Source organism: Papio anubis, chromosome 2, assembly GCF_008728515.1.
Source record: "Papio anubis isolate 15944 chromosome 2, Panubis1.0, whole genome shotgun sequence".
In the NCBI taxonomy this organism is placed as follows: Eukaryota; Metazoa; Chordata; class Mammalia; order Primates; family Cercopithecidae; genus Papio; species Papio anubis.
Genome location: NC_044977.1, coordinates 43,409,740 through 43,434,797, shown reverse-complemented (window position 1 = coordinate 43,434,797; position 25,058 = coordinate 43,409,740). Strand labels below are relative to the sequence as shown.

Here is a 25,058-nt window from a genome sequence, read left to right as displayed (position 1 = left end):
TGATGTTCTCTCTCATCTGCTCCTCCTTAAGCAACTTTGGGGTCAACTTCTTTGAACTGCTTTTCTGTACTCAGCCGTCCCTCCCCCAGCCCCCACGATGCCCAGCTCCTGCGCGGTGCCACGCACTCCCCTCCTCCGATCACCACTGCGCAGGCTGCAGTTCTGGCCTTTTATGGTTTAGTTTCTTATTCTCTGCGGCCAGTGCTGACAGGGCCATTGGCGTGGCTGTCCGCCAGCTGGCAGGAGCAGCATGTTAAGTGCCGTCCTGGGAGGGGAATGGAATGGAGGAGAACCGAGGCTTTCTGTCTGCCTCCCCCTCAAAGAGCTAAGAATAGAATTGCTCAATAAAATAGGACTCACATTGATGGACACAGCAAAGCCACATTCATTCAGAGCCCATGCACTTAGAATTAGTTCAAAGTAAACCTAGATGAAGCTCAGATTTACCTGTGCATCTCCAGGGGCATCTCTGTATTCTCTGATCAGGGTTTATTAAGCAGATGTAAAACGTACATGAGGTAAAACAGGAATCACTTGGCCTGCTCCAGACAGTCTTCATGCATTTACAGACCAGCTAAATAAGGCCAGTTTAATACAACTCCTCCTTGTTAGCAGCAAACTTCTCTTATTGTATATTCTTTAAAGGAACACTTTCTTTTCAGATCATCTCTGACTCCCATTTTTCAAACGATAAAAAAACTAGCCTTTCCCTCTGTTAGCTTAAATGAGTGATGTTTAGCTATTTCGGAGACTTATTATTGTTATATTTTAAAAGGCAGCCCAGGAATTTGCGATGCTCAGAGCCTCTTCCTGTGCATGCGCCCCTGGTCTTGGCCTGCAGGGAGTGAGGGAGGGGCAGTGAGCAGCACACCCAGATGGATTCCTTAAGGTCACTCACCCAGCGCGAGAAAAGCAGGTCTCTTTTCACATCTTTAAAGGAGAAAAACAAAGTAGAGAGAACCCCAAATACCCAATAATCCCCAAATGCTGAGTTTGGAGCTTGCATGATTTCCCATCTTAATGCTCAGCTCAGGCTTAAGCGAGATGCCTTCTTGAGCTCATTCTGCCTGATAGCCTGGAAGGTCCTGAGCCCTGGAGTGAGGGTCCGGAGGCTTTTTGGAATCTCCTTTTGGCTCTGCCACTGACTACTGGGTTTTCTTGGTAAGAAAAATGCCTTAGCTGCTGAGGACCCATTTCTCAAGGGCTAGGATTATCCAGGTAGATGAACCTTGGGGGTCCTTCCAGCAGCTGCTGAAGTCCCAGGGAAGGGACATCCAGATGGGGCTAGGCACAGCCACTGGTCATCTTCAAATAAGCAAGTACCAAGAGACCTCGAGGGCAGTTACTCTAGTGGGAAGCTGTAGGACGGGATCCTCCGTTTTCCTGGGAATTAGAACATTTGCTGAGGAGAAAATCCTGGAGCTGGTGCCATTGGAGACTCTTGTCTTAGACTCAGCTGAGTTTCCTAGTCTGTTAATCAAGCCTCCAGGGAGCCCTGGGAGAATTCAGAGGAAATGTGGAGTCTCCCTCGCCCAGAGATGCCCAGGGTCTCCCTCCCAGTCTGAGTGTGTCGCTGTGGAGGACAGGCTCACAGGAGCACCCTGTTCTAAGGACATCTGTTCTTTTCTGGGGGTTTTCATCCCTCACTAGTTCAGCCACTGCATGGGGCTCATAGCTTAGAAAGAACAGAAAGCATTAAGTGCAGCCCACAGCCCTAAAGGCAGGTGGAGGGGTGGGAGGCCTCCAATCTCGTAGGACTTCTGACTTGGGTCTTTTTTGAACTCCTTAATTTGGTAGCAAATTTCTTAAAAGTGTTGGAGTTTCACTTGGAATTAAAGTCCCTCTACACGAATTTTGCATCTTCTCTTGTGTGACAAGTCTTATATATCACATGTGTCATGTATAGGTTCTCATTTTCAGCCAAGAGACATCTGTTAACAGGGTAGGGTACAAATCTGTAACAGGGTAGGGTACTCTTCTGCAACACCCATTTCTCAGTTTTCTTTTCTTGACCAAAGCAAAAGGAAGATCAGTTGGCAGAGTGCATTCATTTATAAACCCACACGACTCCAGCCGTGGCCAATCACATGGTTTCCAAGCAGCCTTCTCTGGGAGGAGTAGTGGGTCTGTCTTCCATCCCTCTTTAGGCTTTTTTACTTCCTTAGCTGGGTCTTGAGAGGACTTGAACCACTTGTCTTTAAGAGAGTTTAGAGTAATAAACATCTTAGCCAAAACCAGAAATGTTTCAAAAAAGGCCAATATATCTCTCAGAACAAACAGTTTTTCTAAGAGAACATATTAAACAGCCAGCGAAAGTGGTTCCATCACAGGAGGCCTCTGGCATGACTGGCAGCACTGGGAAGTGGCTCTGTCACAATCCCAGAATCATTCCCAGGGCTTTGGTTACTGGGGATAGACAGTTTCTAGGCAGCACATTCTGAGCTGGAATGTGGATCAGCAGGGCTGGGAGAGGGGACAAGAATGAATATGAGTATGAGTATATATGTATATACATGTATACACATGCAGATTTTTCTTCTCCATATACACAGGGTCATTTGCAGAAATTGCCTTTGGCCTTCCTGCCTTGCTGGGGGTGGGAGAGTAGCGGTCAAGTACTTTATGTTTGCTGACTTGAGGCTTGCAAAAACCCTAAGAGGTAGGAACATATTGGCACCATTCTCTGAATGAGGAAGTCAGGCAAACAAACCAGTTTCAAATTTGCTGGGACTGACATAGCTTAAAAGCATGGTTTCAGTTGCTAGTTTGTGAGGCTTCATGAACTCAAAAAGCATTGGGGGAGATGAAGGGTTAATGAACAGAGATATCTGTAGCTAACCAACCATCTGCAAAAACTAAATCTGAAAAATAGGAGAGTTTTGCTCAGATAAGCAACTAATAAAATCAGCAAAACTCCAGAGCCTCATTAAAGTATTGGCTACCATGATTTGACTTGAAGTTGGCAGCACTGCTAGTTCTGAGGCCAGGTCATCTGAATGAGAAGGCAGCCAGCCAAAAGGGCCACTTCTTATTTGTATCCTCAGCTCATTTTCTGTCCATTAGTCAGGGATGGCTGTGATTTGCTATTGTGGTTTGCTTTTGAAATTATTTATATCTCAACAGCCCTCTGAGAATAAAAGAGGTAGGGTAGGAGTAATTTTTAAGTATATAAAGTTAGAAATAAACTCCTACAATAATCTTGACAGTAATGACTAGTCAAGCCAGCCACTCTTCTAAGAATTTCTCACAACCACCTGTGATGCAAGTGCTGTTATTCACATTTTACAGATGGGGAAACTGAGGCACAGGGCAATTAACAGCTACTGTGTGGGGACAGATCCGTGTTCAAACCTGAATCTGTCTGACTTCAGAACAGAAACATTGTGCTATACCGCCCCTTGCTGGGGCAGGCATTTCTCAAGACCCAGAGAAAGTGGAGGCAGACCCCTAGTTATGTCACAGGTCATTGGCCAAGGGCCTGAAGGACAGACACACACACTCAAGCTGAACTGTCTCTCTCTCAAAACATGTTTTCGATGGGAAATAGTCCACGCCTTCTTGGCAGTTTCCTAGATCTGTTTACTCTGACAAATATGTTTATGACTTGAGCAAAGTACAGGAAATCATGACTTGCATGTAGACTGGAAAACTAGCAATAAAAAGGAGGGGGCACCTTTTTTGGAGCAAATAGTTATACATGGGGCTTTCGGTACAGGTGGATTTGTACATAGCTCTAACTGTGATATGCGGATGAGGGAAAGAGACGCAGGACCAGGGACTTCAGAGTGAGTTCTCTAGGCTGCCTTTCCCCAATGACACAGGTAATTCAAAAACTTCCTTTGCCTGCAGTTCTGGAAAGTGTGGGTGATGTTGTGCTTCTCTATCTCCAGATAAGCCAGACCCCCCAGCTGGCACACCTTGTGCCTCTGACATTCGGAGCTCCTCACTGACCCTGTCCTGGTACGGCTCCTCGTACGATGGGGGCAGTGCCGTACAGTCCTACAGCATCGAGATCTGGGACTCAGCCAACAAGACTTGGAAGGAACTAGCCACATGCCGCAGCACCTCTTTCAACGTTCAGGACCTGCTGCCTGACCATGAGTATAAGTTCCGTGTACGTGCAATCAACGTGTATGGAACCAGTGAGCCAAGCCAGGAGTCTGAACTCACAACGGTAGGAGAGAAACCTGAAGGTAGGCTGCCTTCACTTCATCAGTGGCTTGAAATAAATATGTATGACTGACCTTGTGTATGTAAAGACTGTACTGAAAGGGGTGAAGAGGAACTGAGGAAACATTAATGATGACTGGCAGGGTCTTTTGGGGTCTTGGTTTCCAAGACAGTGATGTTGAGCCATTCTTCAAAAGTATTAATACTTAGGACATTTCAAAAAACATTGAACCAGCAGTTGTGGCATGCTGCCACCAGCGGGCAATGGTGTGTAACTCAGCAGCACACCAGGAGTTCAAGTAGGCCTCACGTTCCTCTTCCACCTTCCACCCCTTCTCTCCTCCTCTTGTATCCATAGTTGAGTGTCTACTTGGTGTCGGATTCTTAGGACACAAAGATAAGACATGGAGCTTAAGATCTAGGGGAACAGAGGTGTGTATGGCTAACTGTAATGAGAAGGGATGCATGGTATTATAGCTGGGTAAACAAAGAGCCAAGGGGACATAGCAGAATGCATGGAGCATTTTTCCCTGGAGACCAAGGAAGGCTTTCTGGAGAAGGTAACACTTAATCTAAGTCTTGGAAAGTGGGATAGGATTCTAAAAGGCACGAAATATAAGGAAAGGCACTCTACAAGAGGAAACAGCATGAGCAAAGGTTACAAAGCAATGGCAGTGTGTGGCATTTTCAGATGCTCGTGTGTGGCCAAGGCATATGTTGTGTGAGATAGAACAGGAGGAAGTAAGGCTAAAAGGGCATTTTAGGTGAAGTTGTGAAGTTCATCAAAAATTCTCAGGCAGGGGATCAGGAAGATTAGATCTGGTTTTTGGAGAACTAGGGAAAGAGCAGGGCTTTGCTGTTCACAGTGCAGTTGTGGACCAGCAGTCTTGGCATCCTGGAAGCTTCTTAGCAAGCAGATCCCCCAGGCCCTTCTGGGCCTTGACTGAAAATGATCCACTGCTTAGGGGATTCAGAGGCACACGAACGTTTGAGAAGCACTGGAGTGGCGGGTGGGTCAGAGGAGATGAGACTGCAGTCAGCCATACCAGATGGGCCTCTGGGATGACAGTCCAGGAGAGGGATGAAAAGGGCATGAACTTCAAGCCTCGGGAGGTAGAATTGACCATACTTGAGGACTTTTTGCATAGAGAGTTGAGGAAGAGAACTGGAAGATTCTAAGATGACTTACAGTTCCTGGCTGGGGTAACTGAACACAAATTCAAGAGCCAGCTAGAGGTTTATTGTTATAATTCACCATGGCTAACATGTATTGAGCACTTACTCTAAGCTTACAATGTGTTAATCACTTTATATGCATCGTTTCATCCAATCTCAATAGCCCAATGCAGCAGATACTGTTATTACCCTCATTTTACAGATAGGGGAAATGAGATTTAGAGGGGAGAAGCCACTTGCCCAAAGTCACAGAGCTTGTCATTGGCGAGCTGATGCTTGAACTCAGAGCTGTCTGTCCTGAAGTTTGTGTTCCTTTGGTTAGACTGAGGGAAGAGGTCAGGCTGCCTTCCAGGTTCCTGACTTGAGTGACTTGGAGGTTACATAACAGGGAGTCTGGGAGGAGAGGGGAGCTGTGGTTTCAGCCCTGCTGAGTTGAGGCATCTGAGGGATAGCCAAGGGAAGGTATCCTCAGACTGTTGGGTCTAGAGCCCAGGAGAAAGGTTTAAGCTAGTGCTGCAGGCTTGGAAGTCTTTACTATTTAATTAATAATTGAAACCATGGGCATTGATAAGGTTACAGAGAGTGTGGTAGAGAAAGTCAATACCAATACCATGAGGAAGGAGCTTGCAGTACCAGGAGAAAGGACTGAGAGGGGAGAGAACCAAGAGGAGGCTGGAGTCTCAAAGAAACAGGGGAGGGAGAAGTTGCAAAGAGGGCTTCATAAACTGCATCCAATGCTAAATAAAGATGAAGGAGATGAGGACTCAGAGGGTCTTCAGATCTAGTCCTTTGGTTGATAGTGATATTTGTGATCAGTCGGTAGAGTTTCCACTGAGTGAAAAGACGGTTGCCCTGGTTAAGGAATAAATGGAAGAAAGAGAGGCCAGAAGCATGGAATATTATTTCAAGAAGTTTTGTGTGAAGAACAGGAAAAGGACATTGTAAATTTAGGATAAGAGGCCGGGCGTGGTGGCTCACACCTGTAATCATATTGAAAAGGCAGTGCTGATTAACCCACACTCCACGAAGCCCAGCTAATGTTGGCTGTGACCTTCACCACTACCACCACAGCCACCGCCACTCCTGCCTCTCGCTCTTCTACTTCGTCCTCTTGCCTCATTTGCATCCCTGTTTGTACCCTAGCCCTCACCTCACATTCATTCACCATGTGTTCTGTGCCCCTCCTGTGTTCTAGGCACTGCCATAGGCACTGGGGATACAGTGGGGGACAAAGCATGGGTTCCCCATGGAGCTCCAGTGGCTTCTCTGTGCTGGAGCCACTCCTAAGACTAGGGTCCCTGAATTGACACTGCACTCCCAAACCCAAGTGCACAGAGCCAGCACCTTACCACGGCCCCGCCCCCTCCCAGCCCAGCCAGGTCTTCAACTGTACTCCCCCTCGAATCCTGCTGTCACTCAAATCCACTCCATCCCTGCTCCTAACCCCAATTTGTTCTAGTCTGTATAATTGTTAGCAAAACAACTACTGTGACTGATGCTTCTTGCAGAACTGGGGCCTCCTTGCAACCCCCAGGACAGTTCAATATATAAAGTCTGTACTGCTCCTATCCCAAGCTGCAGCTACGCCCTGGCCTCAGAGGCCGTCTCCGGGGCTTGGGTGCCCTCTAGTGTTCTCTGGGTGTGCAACAGTCCTTGGCTGCGGGAAGGGACAATTCTCTGTCTGGGGGACTGACTGGACTTGTGCCGTGTGAGGGTCCTGAGCACTCAGCTGACCCTCTCCCAAACACTCCAGGGTAATGAGACTCTCATCTGTTTGCAGAAATATCTCAGAACTATCCTCTAAATAGCCTTCCACTTAGCTCATGGATCTCATAGCTCATTCTGAACAGATTTTTTTCTTTTTTAAGTTCAGTGGAAGACCCTTCTGCTACAATTTTAGCCCCTTCCCTCGTGGAAAGACGGAAACGAGTTCACCTTTCTCAACAACGCTTTATGCACCAAGAGCTCCACTAGTTGAACTGTGGTCTTTCCTCTACTTCTCTCTCATCCTCCCCTTGTGGTCATTTTGCCCCTCAAATAGAAGAGAGACAGGACAAGAAGTGAAAAGCAGAAGGGGACGTAGCAGCCTGGAATCTTTATCTTTTTTTAAGAGATCAGGTCTCACGCTATTGCACAGGCTGGACTTGAACTCCTAGGCTCAAGCATTCCTCCCGCCTCAGCCTCCCGAATAGCTGGGACTACAGGCGCTTGCCATTGCTCCTGGCTTAGTCCGGAGTCTTGATCCGAGTTTCCTGCAGCATAAAGGAACACAGTGCACTAGAAAGAGGGGCTGGAATTCCTTGAGAATGATCTAGGTCCTTCCCCCAGAGCATTAGCAGGAGAATCAGACCTGCCACAGACCTCTGGGGTGAGAGGCGAAGGTGAGGCGTGGATGTGGGCTCATGAGTGAGGCCAGAGGCTAGCACTGTGACTGTCTACCTGGACTCATAGTGACAGGCAGGGGCCAGCTCTAGGACTGGATACTCCCTTCAAGGCACGCAGGGAAAGGCCCCTCCTGCTGGGCCATTGGCAAGACTGCTCCTCCTGACACCCGGCCAGGAAAGCTGCCCTCTCCTTTCCCTCTCACTCTGCTGCTCGGAATACCCTGGTCTCCATGCCACGCCGGGAAAATGGGGCACAGGAATAAGAAATAAAGGATGCCTCGACGGGTGAACCACTATATCAGGCAGCAGCACCACAGGTCAAGACAGGGGCCTCCCTGACAGTAAATAGGATGATTCCGTGTCGAAGACCTAGTCCAGTGACTGGTCTACCTGGTGTCCCCTCACTCATTGACTCCAATATTTGTGCTTCTGTTAAAACCCTGTTTGTAATACCATCACCGAACTAACCTAAATGTCTATTGAACATACTTATTATTCTAGCGGTATCTCTCATGTGTGAGTTCCACATCCCTCCAGCCTTCCTCCTAGGCGAGGTAGAACACTAAATGGTTCTCCCAAGGTGCAGTTGTCATGAGTTGATGAAAAGTCCGAAACCCTCATCTCACCCTTGGCAATTGTGTGATTCTCTTTAAAGTTGTGTCCACTGTAGACTTCTTTCCCAACCTCAGAGGCCTCACTTTTCTGATTGTCTTAAGACGTAGCCCTTCCCTTCAGTGGCCTTGCATGCCACCTCCAGCTCCACCGTGGCTTTCTGACTGCCAGCAGCCAGAGCTCCGGGGCAAGCACCCAGGGCGCTCTTACCAGCTACCCAGTACTAACCTCTGTTTGGGGCCCATGCACGCTTTGCCCTGTGACAGCATCTGACAGCCCGAGCAGTAGATTGAGGAGCTGCTCTTTCTGTCTTGGTTTTAACTATGTACTTTAGGGCTCACCACCCTAGAAGGTAGAATGATCAGATTCTCCTGAATACTAACTCCGTTCCTGGCTTCTAGTTGCATTGCTCTCAGGTCATCCTTTCCACCTGTGAATCGGACAATGCCACTCTTCACTCTCCAGCATGCAGATTTAGGAATGTTGATCAGTTAGGCCCACACCCACATCCTGACAGTAACTGTGAAACCCACCTCTGATCCTTCAGCTAGACTCTCTCTGCGTATCCATGTCTATCTCATCCTTTTTTATTTTTCCATGGCAATTTCCTTTCTGTGATTATAACATACTTCCCAACCCCATTCATGTTTAGTTTCAGTTTTTAAAAAAAACTAAGCTTTGTCAGCGGCATCTTAAGAACTCTAAACACACACTCCCATTCACACTCACACACTCACACAGGCACACCCACACTCACACTCATATGCCCACCCTTACACACTATCTCTCTCACACACACACACTCACACTTTAAAAATCCTTTTCCTCCCTCTATGCTTTCTCTCCTGTCTTTGTTTTGCTTCCTTGGGAAACCTCCCATTCGTTGTCCAGCTGTCAGCCGGGACACAGCCCAGACGATGGCTGAGGAGCACACAGCACAAGACGAAGCATGGCATCCAGAGCTAGCGAGGGCCAGAGACATCAGGTGCAACCCTTCCTCTTACAGATGGGGAAACCAAGGCCCAGGAAGGGAAAGGCAGTCAGCCAAGGTCAGGTGGCTCGATTGTCAACAAACAAACCTGTATCAAGGCAAAGGAAGGCCTGGAGCTCTGAAGTGGGTGTGCTCTGCTGGACGCCCCCCTATTCCGGGGACCCCCTCCTGTTCCCCAGACCCCTCTTCCCTCCTGACACAGCCATGGGAGCAGCTGGTGTGACTGTGTCCCTCCCCGCCTGCCTCACAAATACCTGTTGGTTTCATTTGTGTGACGTTACTCACCCCCTTGTTGTATTCCATAATTTCCTCTAAGACACAACTCAGGCATTTCTTCCAAGAATAATTGCTGTCACTTACAATTGCCCCATTTTGTGTCACCCTCCTCTGTTGTGTATTCACTTTGAACCATGGTGATATATGCGTGATTATGATACACTTTGTAAATTGTTACTTCAAGTATATATGTTTTTGCCTCTTGAACTAAATTATAAGCTGTAAGAAAGGAGAGACCATGCCTTCTGTGTAATATGTTTTGAATGCCCACAATAACTGATATTCAAGATGCTTGGTCCAGTGCTGGGATGCCATCAACAATGTTCAACAAATGGCTACATGGATTTGACACTAGAAGCAATTAGCAGTTGCTGACTTCTGAGCCAGGGGAGAAAGAGACTGTCACAGTTGTGTATAGGTTCTGAAAGTCAGGAAGGGTTGGATGAAATGTGGAGAAGGCTATGTCTGGGGACCATGAGGCTAGAAAGGATGGGACGGAGGGGAGACCTGGTGGAGAAGTGGAGCTGAGTGGAGGGAGGAGGCTGGCACCTGCCATTCTGCATCAGGCCCTATTTGCTGTGTGGACTGACCAGCCCCAGGGGATGCCCAGAGCTCTGGGCCTGGTACTCTTCTGCCTAGGGATGCTGAGGCCTGGCAAGGCCCCCAGCACATCTTACTCTCAGTGAGCCTTCAGTACTAATCACCTGTGTCTTCTCTGTCCTTCCTTGTGCCCTCCCAGAGCCAAAGGATGAAGTGGAGGTTTCAGACGATGGTGAGTGCAGCCCCTGTCCTTAGGTCAGCCTCTTGGGGTGGAGGGAGCTGAGTGGGGGCATCTGAGGCTCACACCAACCCTGACCCGTGCCCCACAGATGAGAAGGAGCCTGAGGTTGATTATCGGACGGTGACAATCAATACTGAACAAAAAGTATCTGACGTCTACGACATCGAAGAGAGATTAGGATCGTAAGTGGAATGGGAAGTTGCCTCTGGGCTCCCAGGGTGAGGGGTGGTGTGGGTCTCACAGTTAGATTCAGTGCCTCAGCTTCCTGTTGCTCCCTGGGCCCTGCCTCCTCCCCAGACTGAGAGTCCTGCAGGACCCATGAAAGCATCACTCACCCAGGACTCTCTGCAGAGTTGTCCATGCGGTCCTGCACTGTCCCAGCTCTGCAAAGGCTGTGGGCAAGTCCTTCCTTTTCCATGCCTCTGTTCAGAGCGCAGGACTAAAGTGAGACACAGGGAGGGGAACAACACTCACTGGGGCCTGTCAGGGGAGGGCGGGGGGTGGGGGGAGCAGAACATTAGGGAGAAGAGCTAATGCGTGCTCAGCCTAATACCTAGGTGGTGGGGTGTTAGGTGCAGCAAACCACCATGGCACACGTTTACCTATGTAACAAACATACACATCCTACACATGTACCCCAGAACTTAAAAAAAAAATAAAATAATTTTAAAAATAAAATAAAATGAGAAGACTGGATCAGTTATCTTTGGTATCCCTTCCATTTGATCCACAGAAGTCAGTGGAGGCTGATCGGTGCTCACTGTAAAGCAATGCCTGCGTTAGTGCTCCATTAAATGCGCAGCAGTCATCTAGCTCCCTCATGAACTTGGTCACACTGCTTACTCTGGCTTCTCCCTGGGGCGTGGAGGATAGAGTGCACTCAGACCCCAATCCTGAGCCAAGCTGTTCATCTGCCCCTAGCCCTGTCCCTGGAGGAATAGAAGAGGTGGGAGAGAAAGGAGTGGGACTCCATTTGTATTTCCAGCGGTTTCTGGGAAATGAAGGAGTGATGCAAACCGGGTAACAGTATCAGAAAGGAGTCGGTGCCATCACAGAGGAGCCCCACTCTCCCCTCTCTCAGCAGTGGGAAGCAGGACCCTGCCTGGGCCATCACCAGGGGATCAGTGGTAGGGAGTGGAAGGAAAGAAGGCAACTGCTCAGTAATTCTCTGCATTTGGGAAGGGCTGTCTCCACCCATCTTCATGGGTTCCACCACAGGGAGGAGAAGAGATGCCGTCAGCCAAGGTTGACAGGGGGTTTGTCAACATTAGAAGTGTGCTTCAAAGGCTAGGTGTGGTGGCTCACGCTTGTAATCTCAGCACTTTGGGAGGCTGAGGTGGGAGGATTGCTTGAGGCCAGGAGTTTAAGACCAGCCTGGGCAACATAGTGAGACCCCATTTCTACAAAAAAAAATGTTTAAAGATAAGAAAAAACAAATGTGCCTCATTGCTCTAGAGCAGGAGTCTGGGCCTTTCATAAAGGCCTATGTCTTCGATTTTATGGGAGATATGTCTTTGTCACAACTACTTAGCTCTGCCACTGTAGCGCAAAAGCTGCCATAGACAACATGCAAACAGCCAGGCAGGGCTGTGCTCCAATAACACCTTACTTATAAAAGGAGATGGGCCAGATCTGTCCCATGGGCCATAATTTGCCAACCCCAAGTGAGTGGAAAGCTGGGCTAAATGTGGCTTTTCTGTCTTCCTCCTTTCATTTGCAGTGGGAAATTTGGACAGGTCTTTCGACTTGTAGAAAAGAAAACTCGAAAAATCTGGGCAGGGAAATTCTTCAAGGCATATTCAGCAAAAGAGAAAGAGAATATCCGGCAGGAGATCAGCATCATGAACTGCCTCCACCACCCCAAGCTCGTCCAGTGTGTGGATGCCTTCGAAGAAAAGGCCAACATCGTCATGGTCCTGGAGATGTGAGTGGCTCACTGCCAGCAGCCTGGGCACCGCAGGGAACCCCCAAATGTGTCTCCCCTACTGCCCTATCCCAGCTACCTCTGCCCTGAGATGGAAAGCACTGCAGACAGGAGTGTGATATGTAAGCTGCTCACCAGCCATACAGCCAGGACTGACCAAACAGAACCGAAGGTCTGTGCACAGTGCTGGCCCTGAGCCTCTGAGCACCAGCCCAGCTGCAGCCCTGTCTTTATTTCCAAAACAAACCAGCAGATCTTTGAGGACCCTGGCACCTTTCTCGCCCTCATCTCCCCATGAAAGGGGCAAAGCTACCCCTAGGCTTCTTGGTTTCATTCAGGGTCATTCTCACCTGAAGTTGGTTTAGAATCAAAGGGGAGGGACAGGGCGGCTTCCTGACTTCCCCATGAAAGATAAGCGGCACCCCGGCTCGGGGCTCAAAATCCAGGAGGGAAGCCTCGCTCTGGTCCTCAGTCCCCTCCTGTGTCTCCCCATGTCCCCGGTCTACTCTTGTTGGTACTGTTTTGACTTCTCACTCATTAAAGAGTGGTGCTTCCCCTGTGGGGTTGTACAAAGGCAGGGAGATGGATCAAATGACCTCCAGCCAAGGCTTTCCCAGAATCCATTGTTTCTTCTGCACCTGAATCCTCCACCTCCCTCACCTCTGAGCTGCTGGTGCATGTGTACACACACACGCACGCACGCACACACACACATACAATCATGCACACAGGCGTCAGCAAGCCAGGCATCCCCCACAGCATCTGCATTCTTAACAGTTTCCTTTTTTATCTGAATTTTTAGAATATATGCTACAATCACCTCAAAAAATAGTAGGAAATACACAGTGAAAAGTCTAATTTCCACCATTATTCCTGTTTACCCTTTCCTAAACACCACCACCATCACCAACACGAACAGACAGTTTTATTGGCTTTTATCTGTATCCTTCCAAAGTTTCTTTATGAAAACATAAGTGTATAAACACACACACACATATATTCTTATTTTCTTGCCTTTTAACACAAAAAGTAACTTCTTATACTCACTATCATATACCTTGCTTTTTTAGTGTGGTTTCGTTTGTTGTTGTTGTTGTTTGAGACAGAGTCTCACTCTGTCGCCGAGGCTGGAGTGCAGTGGTGCCATCTCGGCTTATTACAACCTCCACCTCCCAGGTTCAAGCGATCCTCCCACCTCACCACAGGCTCACACCACCTTGCCCGACTAATTTTTGTATTTTTGTACAGATGGGGTTTCACCATGTTGCCCAGGATGGTCTCGAACTCCTGGGCTCAAGCGATCCATCTGCCTCAGCCTCCCAAAGTGCTGGGATTACAGGCGTAAGCCACCGCACCCAGCCTACTTTGGTTTTTCAGCGAATTGGTATGGGAGTTAGTCCCATCTCACCACCAAGTGAGCTTCCTCATTCTCACAGCTCTGTGGGGTTTCATTGTGTAGAAAATCACAATTTATTTAAGCAGCCTTCTTTTGATAAGAGATTGGGATTGGGCGATTTCCAGCCTTTTGCTTTTACAAACAAGCATTGTTTGTAACCTTGTACCCACATCTTTTCACTCATGCCTGTGAATATCTGTAGGATAAACTCCCAGAAGCGAGGGAGGGCTGGATTAAAGGGTGTGCACATTTGAAATCTTTAGAGATATTGTGAAATTGCTTTCCACATCCTTGAAATGCTCATCCTCAACTTTGGGGGTCTCTGTCCTTTGGTGGAGGCTCTATCAGCATCTTGGAATTCTTTCCCAGGAAAGTTGAAGCCAGTAAGACATCCCCAAGCTGTAGATATGAGTGGAGTATTAGTCTTTTCTCTCCCCTCATGCCATTAACATTCTGGCACACAAGGAATTCCTTTCGGTATGTGTTCCTTAGGAAAGGCAATAGTAGTTACGAGTGTAGGCTTGAGTCAGATGAACCTTACTTCAAATCCCTGCTCTACTTCTAACTTGTTATTTGACCTTGAGTAAGTTATTCTATTGTACCAATCCCTAGTTTTATTATCCATAAATGTAGATACGATGCCCGCCTTCATGAACGCTGTGGGATTCAATGCAATAATGCATATAGGGCACAGTACTCTATAATGGGGAGTTATTGTTAGTAGTATGATACATTGACTTTTTTTGTATCCTGGTTTTTTTCCATTTAAAAGTACTTTTTGAGCATTTAACTTCCAACAAGGTGTTGTGGAACAAATCCTCCCTAGTATTCAGGAAGCCTGGCCTCAGTTTCTGCTACTGTTGAGTCATGATTTTACAATTGTCAAATCCTACCAGCACAAAGAAGTACTTGGATTGGAACAGTCAATCTCAAGACACCCCTTTTGGTTATAAAATTCTACTATTTCGTGGAACCATAAAAGATGTGGTGAAGAATTTCCATTCATATCTTAAAATCTGCATTCAGCCCCAAATTCAAACGTTCCTGCCCATTTTCAGGAAATACATAGCCCATGTCTGTGGCCTCATTCTTTATACCCTCACAATAGCCCCGTGGGCTGCATCTTTTCACATTTATTCTAGAACAGGTTGCTTAGTCTAGGCAGTGTGGGCATGTGAGGATGTGTGGAGAAATGTCCTATCTTTAGAAGTTAAACCTTGAGCAGGTTCTTGAGAGGGTGCAGGAGTCATAGGGCCTGGGGAAGGCTGGGCAGCAGCACCAGTGGGCAGAATACCATACTTAGCTTGGAATTGGAAGTTGGCAAGCTGGATGGAAAAAGCAAAGAGAAAATGTAAGAAAACTTCGGCTGGTCTGGCTTTCATCCCTCTACCCCATGCCTCCCCCGTGGACAGGAGCAGGTCTTCCATGCCCAGACACCAGAAGATTTGCCTGCACTTGGGACCTTGGCCAGGTCGCCAAGAGTAGGAACTTGGTAAGAACTCAGTCAACCAAAGAAGAAGGAAACAGGTTCATACTCCATCTATACATCCCTTCCAGCTTAAACACTCTAAGACTTGACCACTGAGAAGGGAAAGGATGATTTTCACCAGTGCAATGTGCTACCCTTGTTGGATGGAGAAACTGAGATTAAAAGGAGGATGATGCCTGGGGATAGAAAAATGGAAATGTATTCCAGGGTCCCAGCCTTAAGTTAAGTTGCCTCAGATCTAGTGGGAAATAGTAATGAATGTGTCTTCAGCCTTTCTGACTTCTGATTACTGGATGAGCCCCCACCATATAGCAGTTGGTCTGACACAGTGGTTCTTTCGGACCCCTGACCTACTTGGGCTTGTCCTTTTGGAAGTGCTTGGGACATTCCAGGTGGTGGTGGGACCCTGAGCATTGAAGACAATGTGAAGTTTAAGCTGTGTCATCCATGGCTCATCTCATGTTTGTGCTACTATTAGCAAAATTTATCAAAGAACGTTCCAGCTGGCTGCCATGGGGCAAGGAGCAGAGGGTCTCGAGTCCCCTGACAGCACCATTTCTTCTTGCTTTCTATGAGCCAAGGTCTAGGGTTTGGGGGATGAATCTGATTCCTTAGGTTAGGGATCACTTATTTATTTAGTCATTCACTCACTCACCATTAATTTATTAAGCCTAATCTTGGCCCTTGGCATCCCATTTCTGTGGGTGGCAATTTCTGTCTATCAAACCAATATTTTCCACCCATAGCGTTGAGTAATTTGAAAAGAAACCCACAGAACCATTAATCCTGCCTGTTTAGCCCCTTCCATCTTAGAAAGTTGAACCATAGGAACAGTTTTCAAAATATATTATGTCTGAATAGGATTGAACCTGTTTGAATTTATATTGAATAGGTTTCCTCCAGAAATGCATCAGGAATTATCTCCATGGCTCAGATTCCCACCACTCATTGCCTCAGACGTTCGCAAGGGCATTGAAAACAATGGTTGCTTGCTTTTTCAGAATATTTAAAATTTAAACGTAAACATTTTGGAGCACCTTGTCTGTACCAAATATAGTTGGAGGCAAATAAGGGTCTAGAGATGAGCCCGCCACCTGTGATGTGTTCAGAACTTCAAGGCAAAGCCAACTTGACACAGAAAGTGCAGAGACGAAGCCATGGACATAAGGCCATGGAAAGTGTAGAGACAAGGCCGTGGACATAAGGCCATGGAAAGTGCAGAGACAAGGCCGTGGACATAAGGCCGTAGAAAGTGCAGAGACAAGGCTGTGGACATAAGGCCATGGATGCCCAGTGAGGGAAAGATCATTCCATGTGAGGAAATGGGGAGTGACTTTTTCAGAGGGTGTGAATTTCAGCTGGCCTCCGAGGAGTGGTAGTTGAGTAAGCCAGTATTTTTCAAACTTATCTGATCATAAGGATGACCTGGAGTAATTATTACAAATATAGATCCCTAGATCTCTCCCAAGACTTTCTAAATCAAAATCTCCAGAGGAAGAGCTTGGGAATTTGTATTTTTAATAAGAGCCCCAAGTGATTCTTTACATAGAAAACTGATCATTGATATTGAGCATTGACTGTGTGCCAGACACTTCCAAGCACTTTACATGTGTTGACTCATTTAGTCTTTGGAGCCACCCTGTGAGGTGGGGCTGTTTTTAATCTGCATCTTACAAATGAGGAAAATGAAGCACTGAGATGTTAAGAACTGGCTGAGACCTAAGAATGTAGATGAGAGTTTGACTTGGAGCCCTGGTAGAGAGCACTAGAAATGGGGGGCATGAGGACAAGAGCACCACCTGCTGGCCATTTGGGGACCTCCTTCTCAGATGGGTTTTAAAGTGTCAGTTCTAGCTCCCTCCAACTGTCACTGGCACAAACTGACCTTCTCCAGTTCAGCCCTTCCAGAAGTGAGTGTGTGTGTCATGTGGCAGAGGCTGTGGTATGCTGGGCCCCACAGTGCATCCCTGTCTCTGTCCTGCAGGGGTCAGTGACAAGATCCACCTAGCCTACCACAGCTTATCAGACAATAAGTAAGAAGTGTTGAGCACCTTCTATGTGTCAGGCATGATACTTTACAAAGGCTCCTACGTTCCTAAAAACTCTATGAGGCAGGGATAGATAAGGAAACTGGGACTCAGAAAGGTTAAGCAACTTGCCCAATGTCACACAGCTCATAAAAGGCAGCAGCAGGATTCAAACTCAACTCCTTTCCTCTTCATGAGGACTCTCTGTAGGAGAGGAAATACCCTTGCAAGAGGACAGGCCCAGAACCCACCCCGCCTTGTTCAACTGGTGGACCTACAGACCACTGTAGAAACATGAGCTTATGCCTGGGTGACAGAGTGAGACCCTGTCTCTACAAAACATTTAAAAAATAAGCCAGGTGCGGTGGCACATACCTATAGTCCTAGCTACTTGGGAGGCTGAGGCAACAGGATGACTTGAGCCCAGGAGTTCAAAGTTATGTTGAGCTATGATCACAGAACTGCGCTCAAGCCTGGGTGACAGAGCAAGACCCTGTCTCAAAAACGAAGGAAAGGAAAGGAAGGGAAGGGGAGGGAGGAAGGATGGAAGGAGGGAGGGAAGGGAGGGAGGGAGGGACAGAGGAAGGCAGGCAGGCAGGAAAGAAGGAAGGAAGGAAGGTTGGTTATAAGCCAGACATGATGGCTTATGCCTGTAATCCCAGCACTTTGGGAGGCTGAGGTGAGATAATCGCTGGAGGCCAGGAGTTCCAGACCAGCCGGGGCTCCCCTCCCCTCCTCCTTCCTTTCCTTTCTTTCGCTTTTGAGACCGGGTCATACTCTATCACCCAGGCATGAGCACAGTTGTGTGATCATAGGTCAACATAAGTTTGAACTCCTTGTCTCTACCAAAAAAAAAAAAAAAAAATTGAAAAAGAAAAAAAGAAAAGTGAGCTTACTGATATCTGGGTGCTGCATAAGTTACCAGAGAGATGCTTTAAACTTGCTAAGCAGAGACCAAGAAAGGTGGGTCAGAGGGCTAGGACAGGGGAACAGAGACAACTCGTGCAACTCAGGCGGCAGGCCGTGCATTTGCACTGAAGGGCAATATGCTGATGGCTGAGACCCCGGGGCAGTCCCTAGCAGAGGATGCATGCCTGTGGCTGCAGAAGCCAAGCTGACTAGACATAGCCAGGATCCAAAGCCTATCCAGGTAGAAAGGATTACACAGCTGGGGCAAGGAAGAGGTCCAGGGGAGACCAGTTAATTATGACTTCAGGGAGTAAACCAATACTATAGACCTAGCCAGAGTAAGCAGATCTGTCACAGCTGTAGGTATAATGGGTTATAGCCAACTAATTTTAGAAAATTTGCTGAGGCTTATTATTGAAGATTGAAGATATTTTTCCGTTCCTGGCTATGCAAAACAAATGCTTGTGGTAACTCTGAGTATTTTGAACTTGAGTTCCCTGTGACTAAAAGACACACTAGGGCACAAGAATGTTCCCTTAGGCATGTGTGGTCATTCGAGGGAAAGAGACTGTTCAGAGGTCACTCTTTTTGTTAAGAAGATCATGTCTGGATCTCTCTGTTCACACCCACCTCTGAAACTGCCTAGCGTAGATGCTTCCCTGAGTCTCCAGTAGTGGGTGCAGGGCAGGGTTCCCTGATGGGAAACCAGGAGGCCCTGACCCTTCTTCCATGTTGGAAGGGTGGGGGATTCAGGAAGTGCCCATCACGCCCATTGCCTGGACTTTCCTGCGAGTTTCTCCCCAGCCTACCCTGACCAGACTCCCTGCCAGCCTGGCCTCCGTGAGCTTGTGGCCTGACCACCCCGTGCACGTGTTCCCGCAGCGTGTCAGGAGGTGAGCTGTTTGAGCGCATCATTGACGAGGACTTCGAGCTGACGGAGCGCGAGTGCATCAAGTACATGCGGCAGATCTCGGAGGGGGTGGAGTACATCCACAAGCAGGGCATCGTGCACCTGGACCTCAAGCCGGAGAACATCATGTGTGTCAACAAGACGGGCACCAGGATCAAGCTCATCGACTTTGGTCTGGCCAGGAGGCTGGGTAAGGCTCATTTCCCACAGACACCAGCGTGTATTGCAGTGGCCGTTTCCCCTCACAGTAAGTGTGAGAGGAAATGTACAATATTGGGGTTAAATCCGAGACCATGAAGACTTCTCAGGTTCGAATCCTGCCCCTACCACTTACTGGATGTGACAGTAAGCCTCAAATTCCCCATCAGAAAAGTGGGATCATAGTAGGACCTAACTCACAGATTCGTTAGGAGTATCAAATGTGTTAATATAGGTAAAGGGATGGGAAGAGTGCCTTGCGCATAGTAAGACTGCTTAGGTGTTAGTGTACATATGATGATGATTATCCCCTTTTGTTTTTCACTCTGGTGCCATTAGCAGCAAAAGTCATTTTGGTGATGGTGGCTCTGTACATCTGCATCATACTGTACAGTTTCTAGAGCACTTGCACATAAAAATAATCCCTGTGATTCTCACCATGAGGTGGGCAGGGTAGATTTTATGAGCCCCATCTTATAGACTGGGAAACAAGGGTTCACAATAGCTTTGCCCAGGAGGTCCCACTGTGAGCCAGGGGATGTGCTGGGGTTGAAACAAGGACCCCAGACCTTGCTGAGAGTGCTCTGTAGCACCTCTGACTCTTATGCTAGCCAGGAGAGAGGTCACGGGGGAGGCGGTCAGGGTCTCAAGGCCAGCCCTGAAAGCGTTTTGGTAGGTGCCTACCTGGCTCACATTCCGCCTGCATACAGCCTGCCTCTGCAGCCCTTTGATGTCCCAGTGATTGAGGAAACAGCTTCATCCTCCCTTCTCAGCCACTGCCCTGCTAGCAAGGAGCCCTAGGGCTGGGGTGAGCTGGCTTTATTTCACCACCCTGCAGGGAGTAGAAAGGAGGGGCCAAATGAATGCCACCCAATAAACATCTCCTAGGACGCTCAGTGCCGGCTGAGGCTGTGTTGGTCATAAAGAGGAAAGGGGCAAGGTGGGGGGCGAGGTTCCAATAGACCACGACTGGTCTGGTGGTCAGCGCGGTCAGGTGAGAAGCACACCTCAGCGCTGGGTACATGTGCCTGCTCTGCTCACTCCTGCCAACAGGACAGGGTAGAGGCAGTGACTGGCGTACAGGGCCTGCCTTTGAACAGTGACCACCAATAAATTAAACAAATAGAGAGGCCGCTGTCCTCAGGAGTCGGCAGTGTCAGAGCCCAGGGAACACAAGGTCCAGGTTCCACTGGTGAGGGATATTATGGGAACAACCGTGTCCACCAAGGACCAGAGAACTGGGAAAAGGCTAAAATGTAGCAGAAAGGGCTGAGAGGCAGGAATTAGAGCAGAGCTTTCACATCTGAGGGCTGTTCAATGCTTTGTTTTAGAACATTTGCTGTGAGCTCTGCGAAGTTAAGCGATACCATAGGTACCTGCCTTTTGCACATATTAACAGGCATCTCTGGTCCTTTATGGCCAAGTGGTACCACCCTGGGGTTGAAGCCTCTCCCAACTACCCTCCCAGCAGCTCCTGGAGGACAGCCATGAAGCTGTGTGAGGAGTAGGAGAGGTAGGAGGGAGGAGTGGTAGTAAGCATGGCTCAGGAGTTGGACTACCTGGGCTTGAGTCCTGACCACCACTTGTTAACGAGGTGGGGAAACCACTGCACTTCCCTGGGCCTCACTTCCTTAGCAGCATGGGCATTATACCTACCCCTTAGGGTTGGTGAGAACCCTTGTAAAGCTGCCAGCGGGGTACATAGGACATAGTGAATGCTAGAGATTATTATTAAGCGTAAGTGACAGTCCCTGCCTAGGGGAACTAACTCATGAGAGAGACAGACTCACAAAAAGACCATTCAGGGGCGGGTGCTTTAATGGCCTCTTCTCCCCCTGCCCAACCTGAACAGGACATTTCAGGTGAGTGTGCGGTTTGTTGGTTTCACTGGTGTGTTGATGCACCTGTTTAACAAGGAAGTCAGATGTCTCTGTGCCTGGTCTCTGCGCCGAAGCCTGTGTCTGGCCCCTCCCAGGTTGGGGTCATCACACAGATTTGGGCAGCTGCTGGCCTCAAGCGGGCTCCGTGATGTGCTGGCAATTTATCCCTCTCCATCCTGGTTTCAGAGAATGCGGGGTCCCTGAAGGTCCTCTTTGGCACCCCGGAGTTTGTGGCTCCTGAAGTGATCAACTATGAGCCCATCGGCTATGCCACAGACATGTGGAGCATCGGGGTCATCTGCTACATCCTGTGAGTCTCGGGGCACTTGGTGGACCAGTGGACCACTTGATGGACCGGTGGGTGGGGGCTGAGGTTTCCACAGGAGAGTCCCCAGGCTGCCCTGCCATTGTCATGATGGGGAGCCCGCCCCAGAGTCAGGAGGGTGGCAGGCTCCCCTCCCATCCCTGGCAGCCCACCCTGCTCCTGGGCTCCCAGGAAGTCAGTAGCCTGCATATTCTGTAGCATCATGTAGCTACACATGCCGAGATCCCCATTCTGGGAGCTCACTGTCCCCAAGGCTGGCCAGCCTGTGGCCTTTGGTCAGAAGGATGGGAAATGTGGCTGGCACCAAATAATAAAACTTCACTTGTGTGGGTATACAAAGAAGGAGGGCAGGAGGCCAGGGGCATATCTCTGGGCATCCTTATTGTCTTCAGGGCATAACACTCCATCCTTATGGTGTGGGGACCCCAACTACCAGCCTCATCTCTGAGTCCAGTATATGGATGAATTAATAAACACTATTGATGATCGAGCCTTCAATGGGATGAACAGACAAAAGAAAGTAACACAGTAATTAGAATTGAAAAATCAGGTGGGAAATCCAAAGCCATTTCAATGAACAATACTGTAGGAGAGGGGAGGTCAGCCATCTAGGCCAGCGTGCTTCACAAACATTAACATGCCTGACTCACCTAGGCAGCTCCTTACATTGCAGGGTTTTTGTTCAGGTCTGGGTGACCCGAGATGCTACATTTCTAACAGGCTCTAGGTCTGCGACTGTGCTGGTTCAATGACTGCGCTCTGAGTAACAAGGCTTGAGAACACTCTCTCGGTGGGCTCTGGCTGCTTTAGTCCCTGAAGCCCCAGGGTGCGGACAGTCATTAGCCTCAGAACTTGTGTGGCAGCCCCTGAACCTGTGTGACCACATGCAGTTATGGGATGGTGTCCCCAAAGATGCAGATGTGTATTCTTTCATTCGATAATGTTTTTACTGTCAGAACAAGAGGAAAAATTTAACGTTTTCAAAGAAAATGAGGAAGACCTCTAGGAATACTTTCTCAGACCCCTGGGGCTTTCAGACCCCAATGTGAGGAAAGGCTCTGGGTGATTCTGATACACAGCCAGGTTTAGAAGCCAGTGTTACAAAAGCTTTAGCAGAAGTGGGGTGACTTTTGTGCAATGTGACTTTTTCACATGCTCAGGAGCTTTACTCACTGTGGCCTGTTAGGACAGTCCCCTCAGTGGAACCTGCGCCACAGGCATTGTAGCCCAGTTATCCTCTTTCCTGCCTGGAATGAGCCGCACCACCACTGCCTCCCCCAGATCAGCAGAAAACCCCGGGCCAGGTGTGCATTGCCTTGCCCGTCTTCCTGCTCCGCGCCCTCCTAGAGAAGGGGCGCTGACAAGTGAAGACAGCAGCTGGACCGAGCTTGACTCCTGGCTCCCTAGATAAGTAAGGAATAGCAGGGTAGGGAGCGGGGCCGGCCTGCCCCTTTGAGGGTGGCCCCAGGCCTGGGCCGTGTTAACCTCTGGCCCCCGGAAAAACACCAGACCCTTGAGAAGCAGTCCTTGGTCAGCTCTCTCTGTTCAGCCCCAGCTGCCCTGTGGTCTGGCTTGGTCGCCGGGTCCCCCTCCAGCCGTCATGGAGACTTGCCTTACTGTTGATTCTTCAGTGGGTTTTCCCACTGCTGTGGCATCAGGATCTTCTGCAGCTACAGATTTTCACATAGGACCTTGTTTGATCCTCAGAACAAACCCAAGAGTGGGTCATGGCAGGGATTCAATCTTCATGTGGCGTTGAGGTGACAGGGGCCAAGGAAGCTCATGTGGCTGCCCACTTCCCACAGTCGGGCCGGGGACCAGCCGTCTCAGTTTGCCAGAATATAGGACTGTCGATGCTAACATGGGAACAGTCCCAGGCAAACCAGGACAATCGCTCTGTGACAGAGCAGTGACTAGACTGCTCACTAAGTTTTCACCAGTGTAACCTCTACTCAGATCAAGAAACCAAGCACTGCCAGGCCCCCACAGCCCTCTGGTGCCCCTCCCTGTTACCAACCCCCAGAGGTCACCATTACCCTCATGGCTAATGTCAATGAAATAATACAGAAAGAAGTGTCTGGCTTTTTTTGCTTGACATCGTTTGTGAGATTCATTCATAGTACTATGTGTCATTGTAGACTGTTTATTCTCAGTGTTACGTAGTATCCCGTTGTGTGAATATAATCCAGTTAATTTATCCGTTCTGCTTTGATAGGCTTTTGAGTGGGTTCCAGTTTGGCCATTGGAAGCATTCTGGTTCATGTGTTTCAGTGAACATATTTGTACATTTCTGTTGGATGTATAATCTAGAACTAGAATAACTGGGTCATAAGGGCACTTTATTGTCAAATGAGAGTTCTTTTAGGTGGAGGAACATAGTAATTTGGACACTATGCTATCTTGTTTACCAGATTACTTTTAAAGCAAAGACCAAGAACTAGGGCAGAGTTTTGGAAATGGGGAGAAGATAGTTTTGATGCTGCAGGTGCTTGGGCAGGGGGTGTCAGGAGGGAGGAGGGGTGTGTGTGGCAGGGACCCAGGCCAGGTGGCACAGACTCAGCCTGGATCAATCCTGTGCCACATCTTGGCTCCTGGACCCCCACTGTGAGCCACTGCCCTCTGGGGCTTTTCCAGGTTGACTCTCTCAGCATGGATGGAAGTCAGGGAGTTCCCCTCCCAAGCCAGGGCTCTCAGCAGAGACTCGTGCTGGAAAAAAACGTTCGTGCCAAGGAGGTGGTATCTTTTAAGCTCCTGCTATGCAGAACTCTGGAACCACTGCTGGGAGCACCCAAAAGAGGCTCTCTGGTGGCCCTCATGGCATCTTCTGCCCCACTCTGTCCCTCTCTTTGGAGCCTAGTCATCTGTCGGGCAGTCCCTGTCTGGGCAACTTCCACCTTTGTACCAGAGAGCCCCTCCTGTTCTCCTTTCTGAGGCCAGTGAGAGATGGAGAGGCCAGGGAGTTGGAAGGGAAGGCAACAGACCGTGTCACCATAGGACGATGTGACTTTACTCTCTCACACCCAGCCCAGCCATCAGGACAGTTCCTGGCCCTATAGGGAAGGAGCAGATGGGGTCGTGGAGCCCCTACACTCTCACCCCAGATCCTGAAGGGAGACAGTAGGTTGTGTGAGTACTTAGAGACCTTCTGAAGTTAGCAATAGCCATGTGGTTTCTGGCAGGAAGTGACAGTACCAGAGAGCTGGAGGCCACACTCCATATGGAAGAAATCCTAAGCCTGCCTCCGTTTAACAGCACTCCTCCCGCTGCTGTCTCCCTCCCCTACTTCCTGGACTTGGTACTTCCTTGCTGCCTGTGGGGAGGCCACAACAGCTCTTCTCCATGCCCGTCCCTCACCCTACTTCACAATGCCTTCTCCAGCCTCCCTCAAGCCAGAGTGAACCAGCAATGGCTGCTCTGCTTCCTCCTCCTGCCTCTTCCTGACCGGGCCCAGCAGCACAGCCTTCCCATTCATGCTTATTTGTTTGTCCAACACCCACCATGGTGCAGACAGCTGTCAGCTGTCCCTCCCCACCCTGGTGTGTGGTCAGGAGATGCCAGGAGGGAGGAGAGGTGTGTGTGGCAGGGAAGCAGGTCAGCTCTTCTGGTGACA

The 25,058-nt window shown here is 48.8% G+C and overlaps 1 protein-coding gene across 6 annotated transcripts in view; it reads left to right on the top strand.

Annotated features, from left to right (window-relative positions):
* The window catches only part of MYLK (myosin light chain kinase), a 221,368-nt gene that overhangs the window by 173,490 nt on the left and 22,820 nt on the right, over nucleotides 1–25,058 (top strand). For all 6 annotated transcript variants that reach the window (XM_031663046.1, XM_031663049.1, XM_031663047.1 and 3 more), the window contains 6 exons: nucleotides 3,891–4,193; nucleotides 10,349–10,381; nucleotides 10,479–10,572; nucleotides 12,111–12,314; nucleotides 19,018–19,235; nucleotides 21,310–21,433. In XM_031663046.1, the coding sequence (XP_031518906.1) occupies nucleotides 3,891–4,193; nucleotides 10,349–10,381; nucleotides 10,479–10,572; nucleotides 12,111–12,314; nucleotides 19,018–19,235; nucleotides 21,310–21,433 (976 nt within the window). The remainder of the gene's footprint in view (nucleotides 1–3,890; nucleotides 4,194–10,348; nucleotides 10,382–10,478; nucleotides 10,573–12,110; nucleotides 12,315–19,017; nucleotides 19,236–21,309; nucleotides 21,434–25,058) is intronic.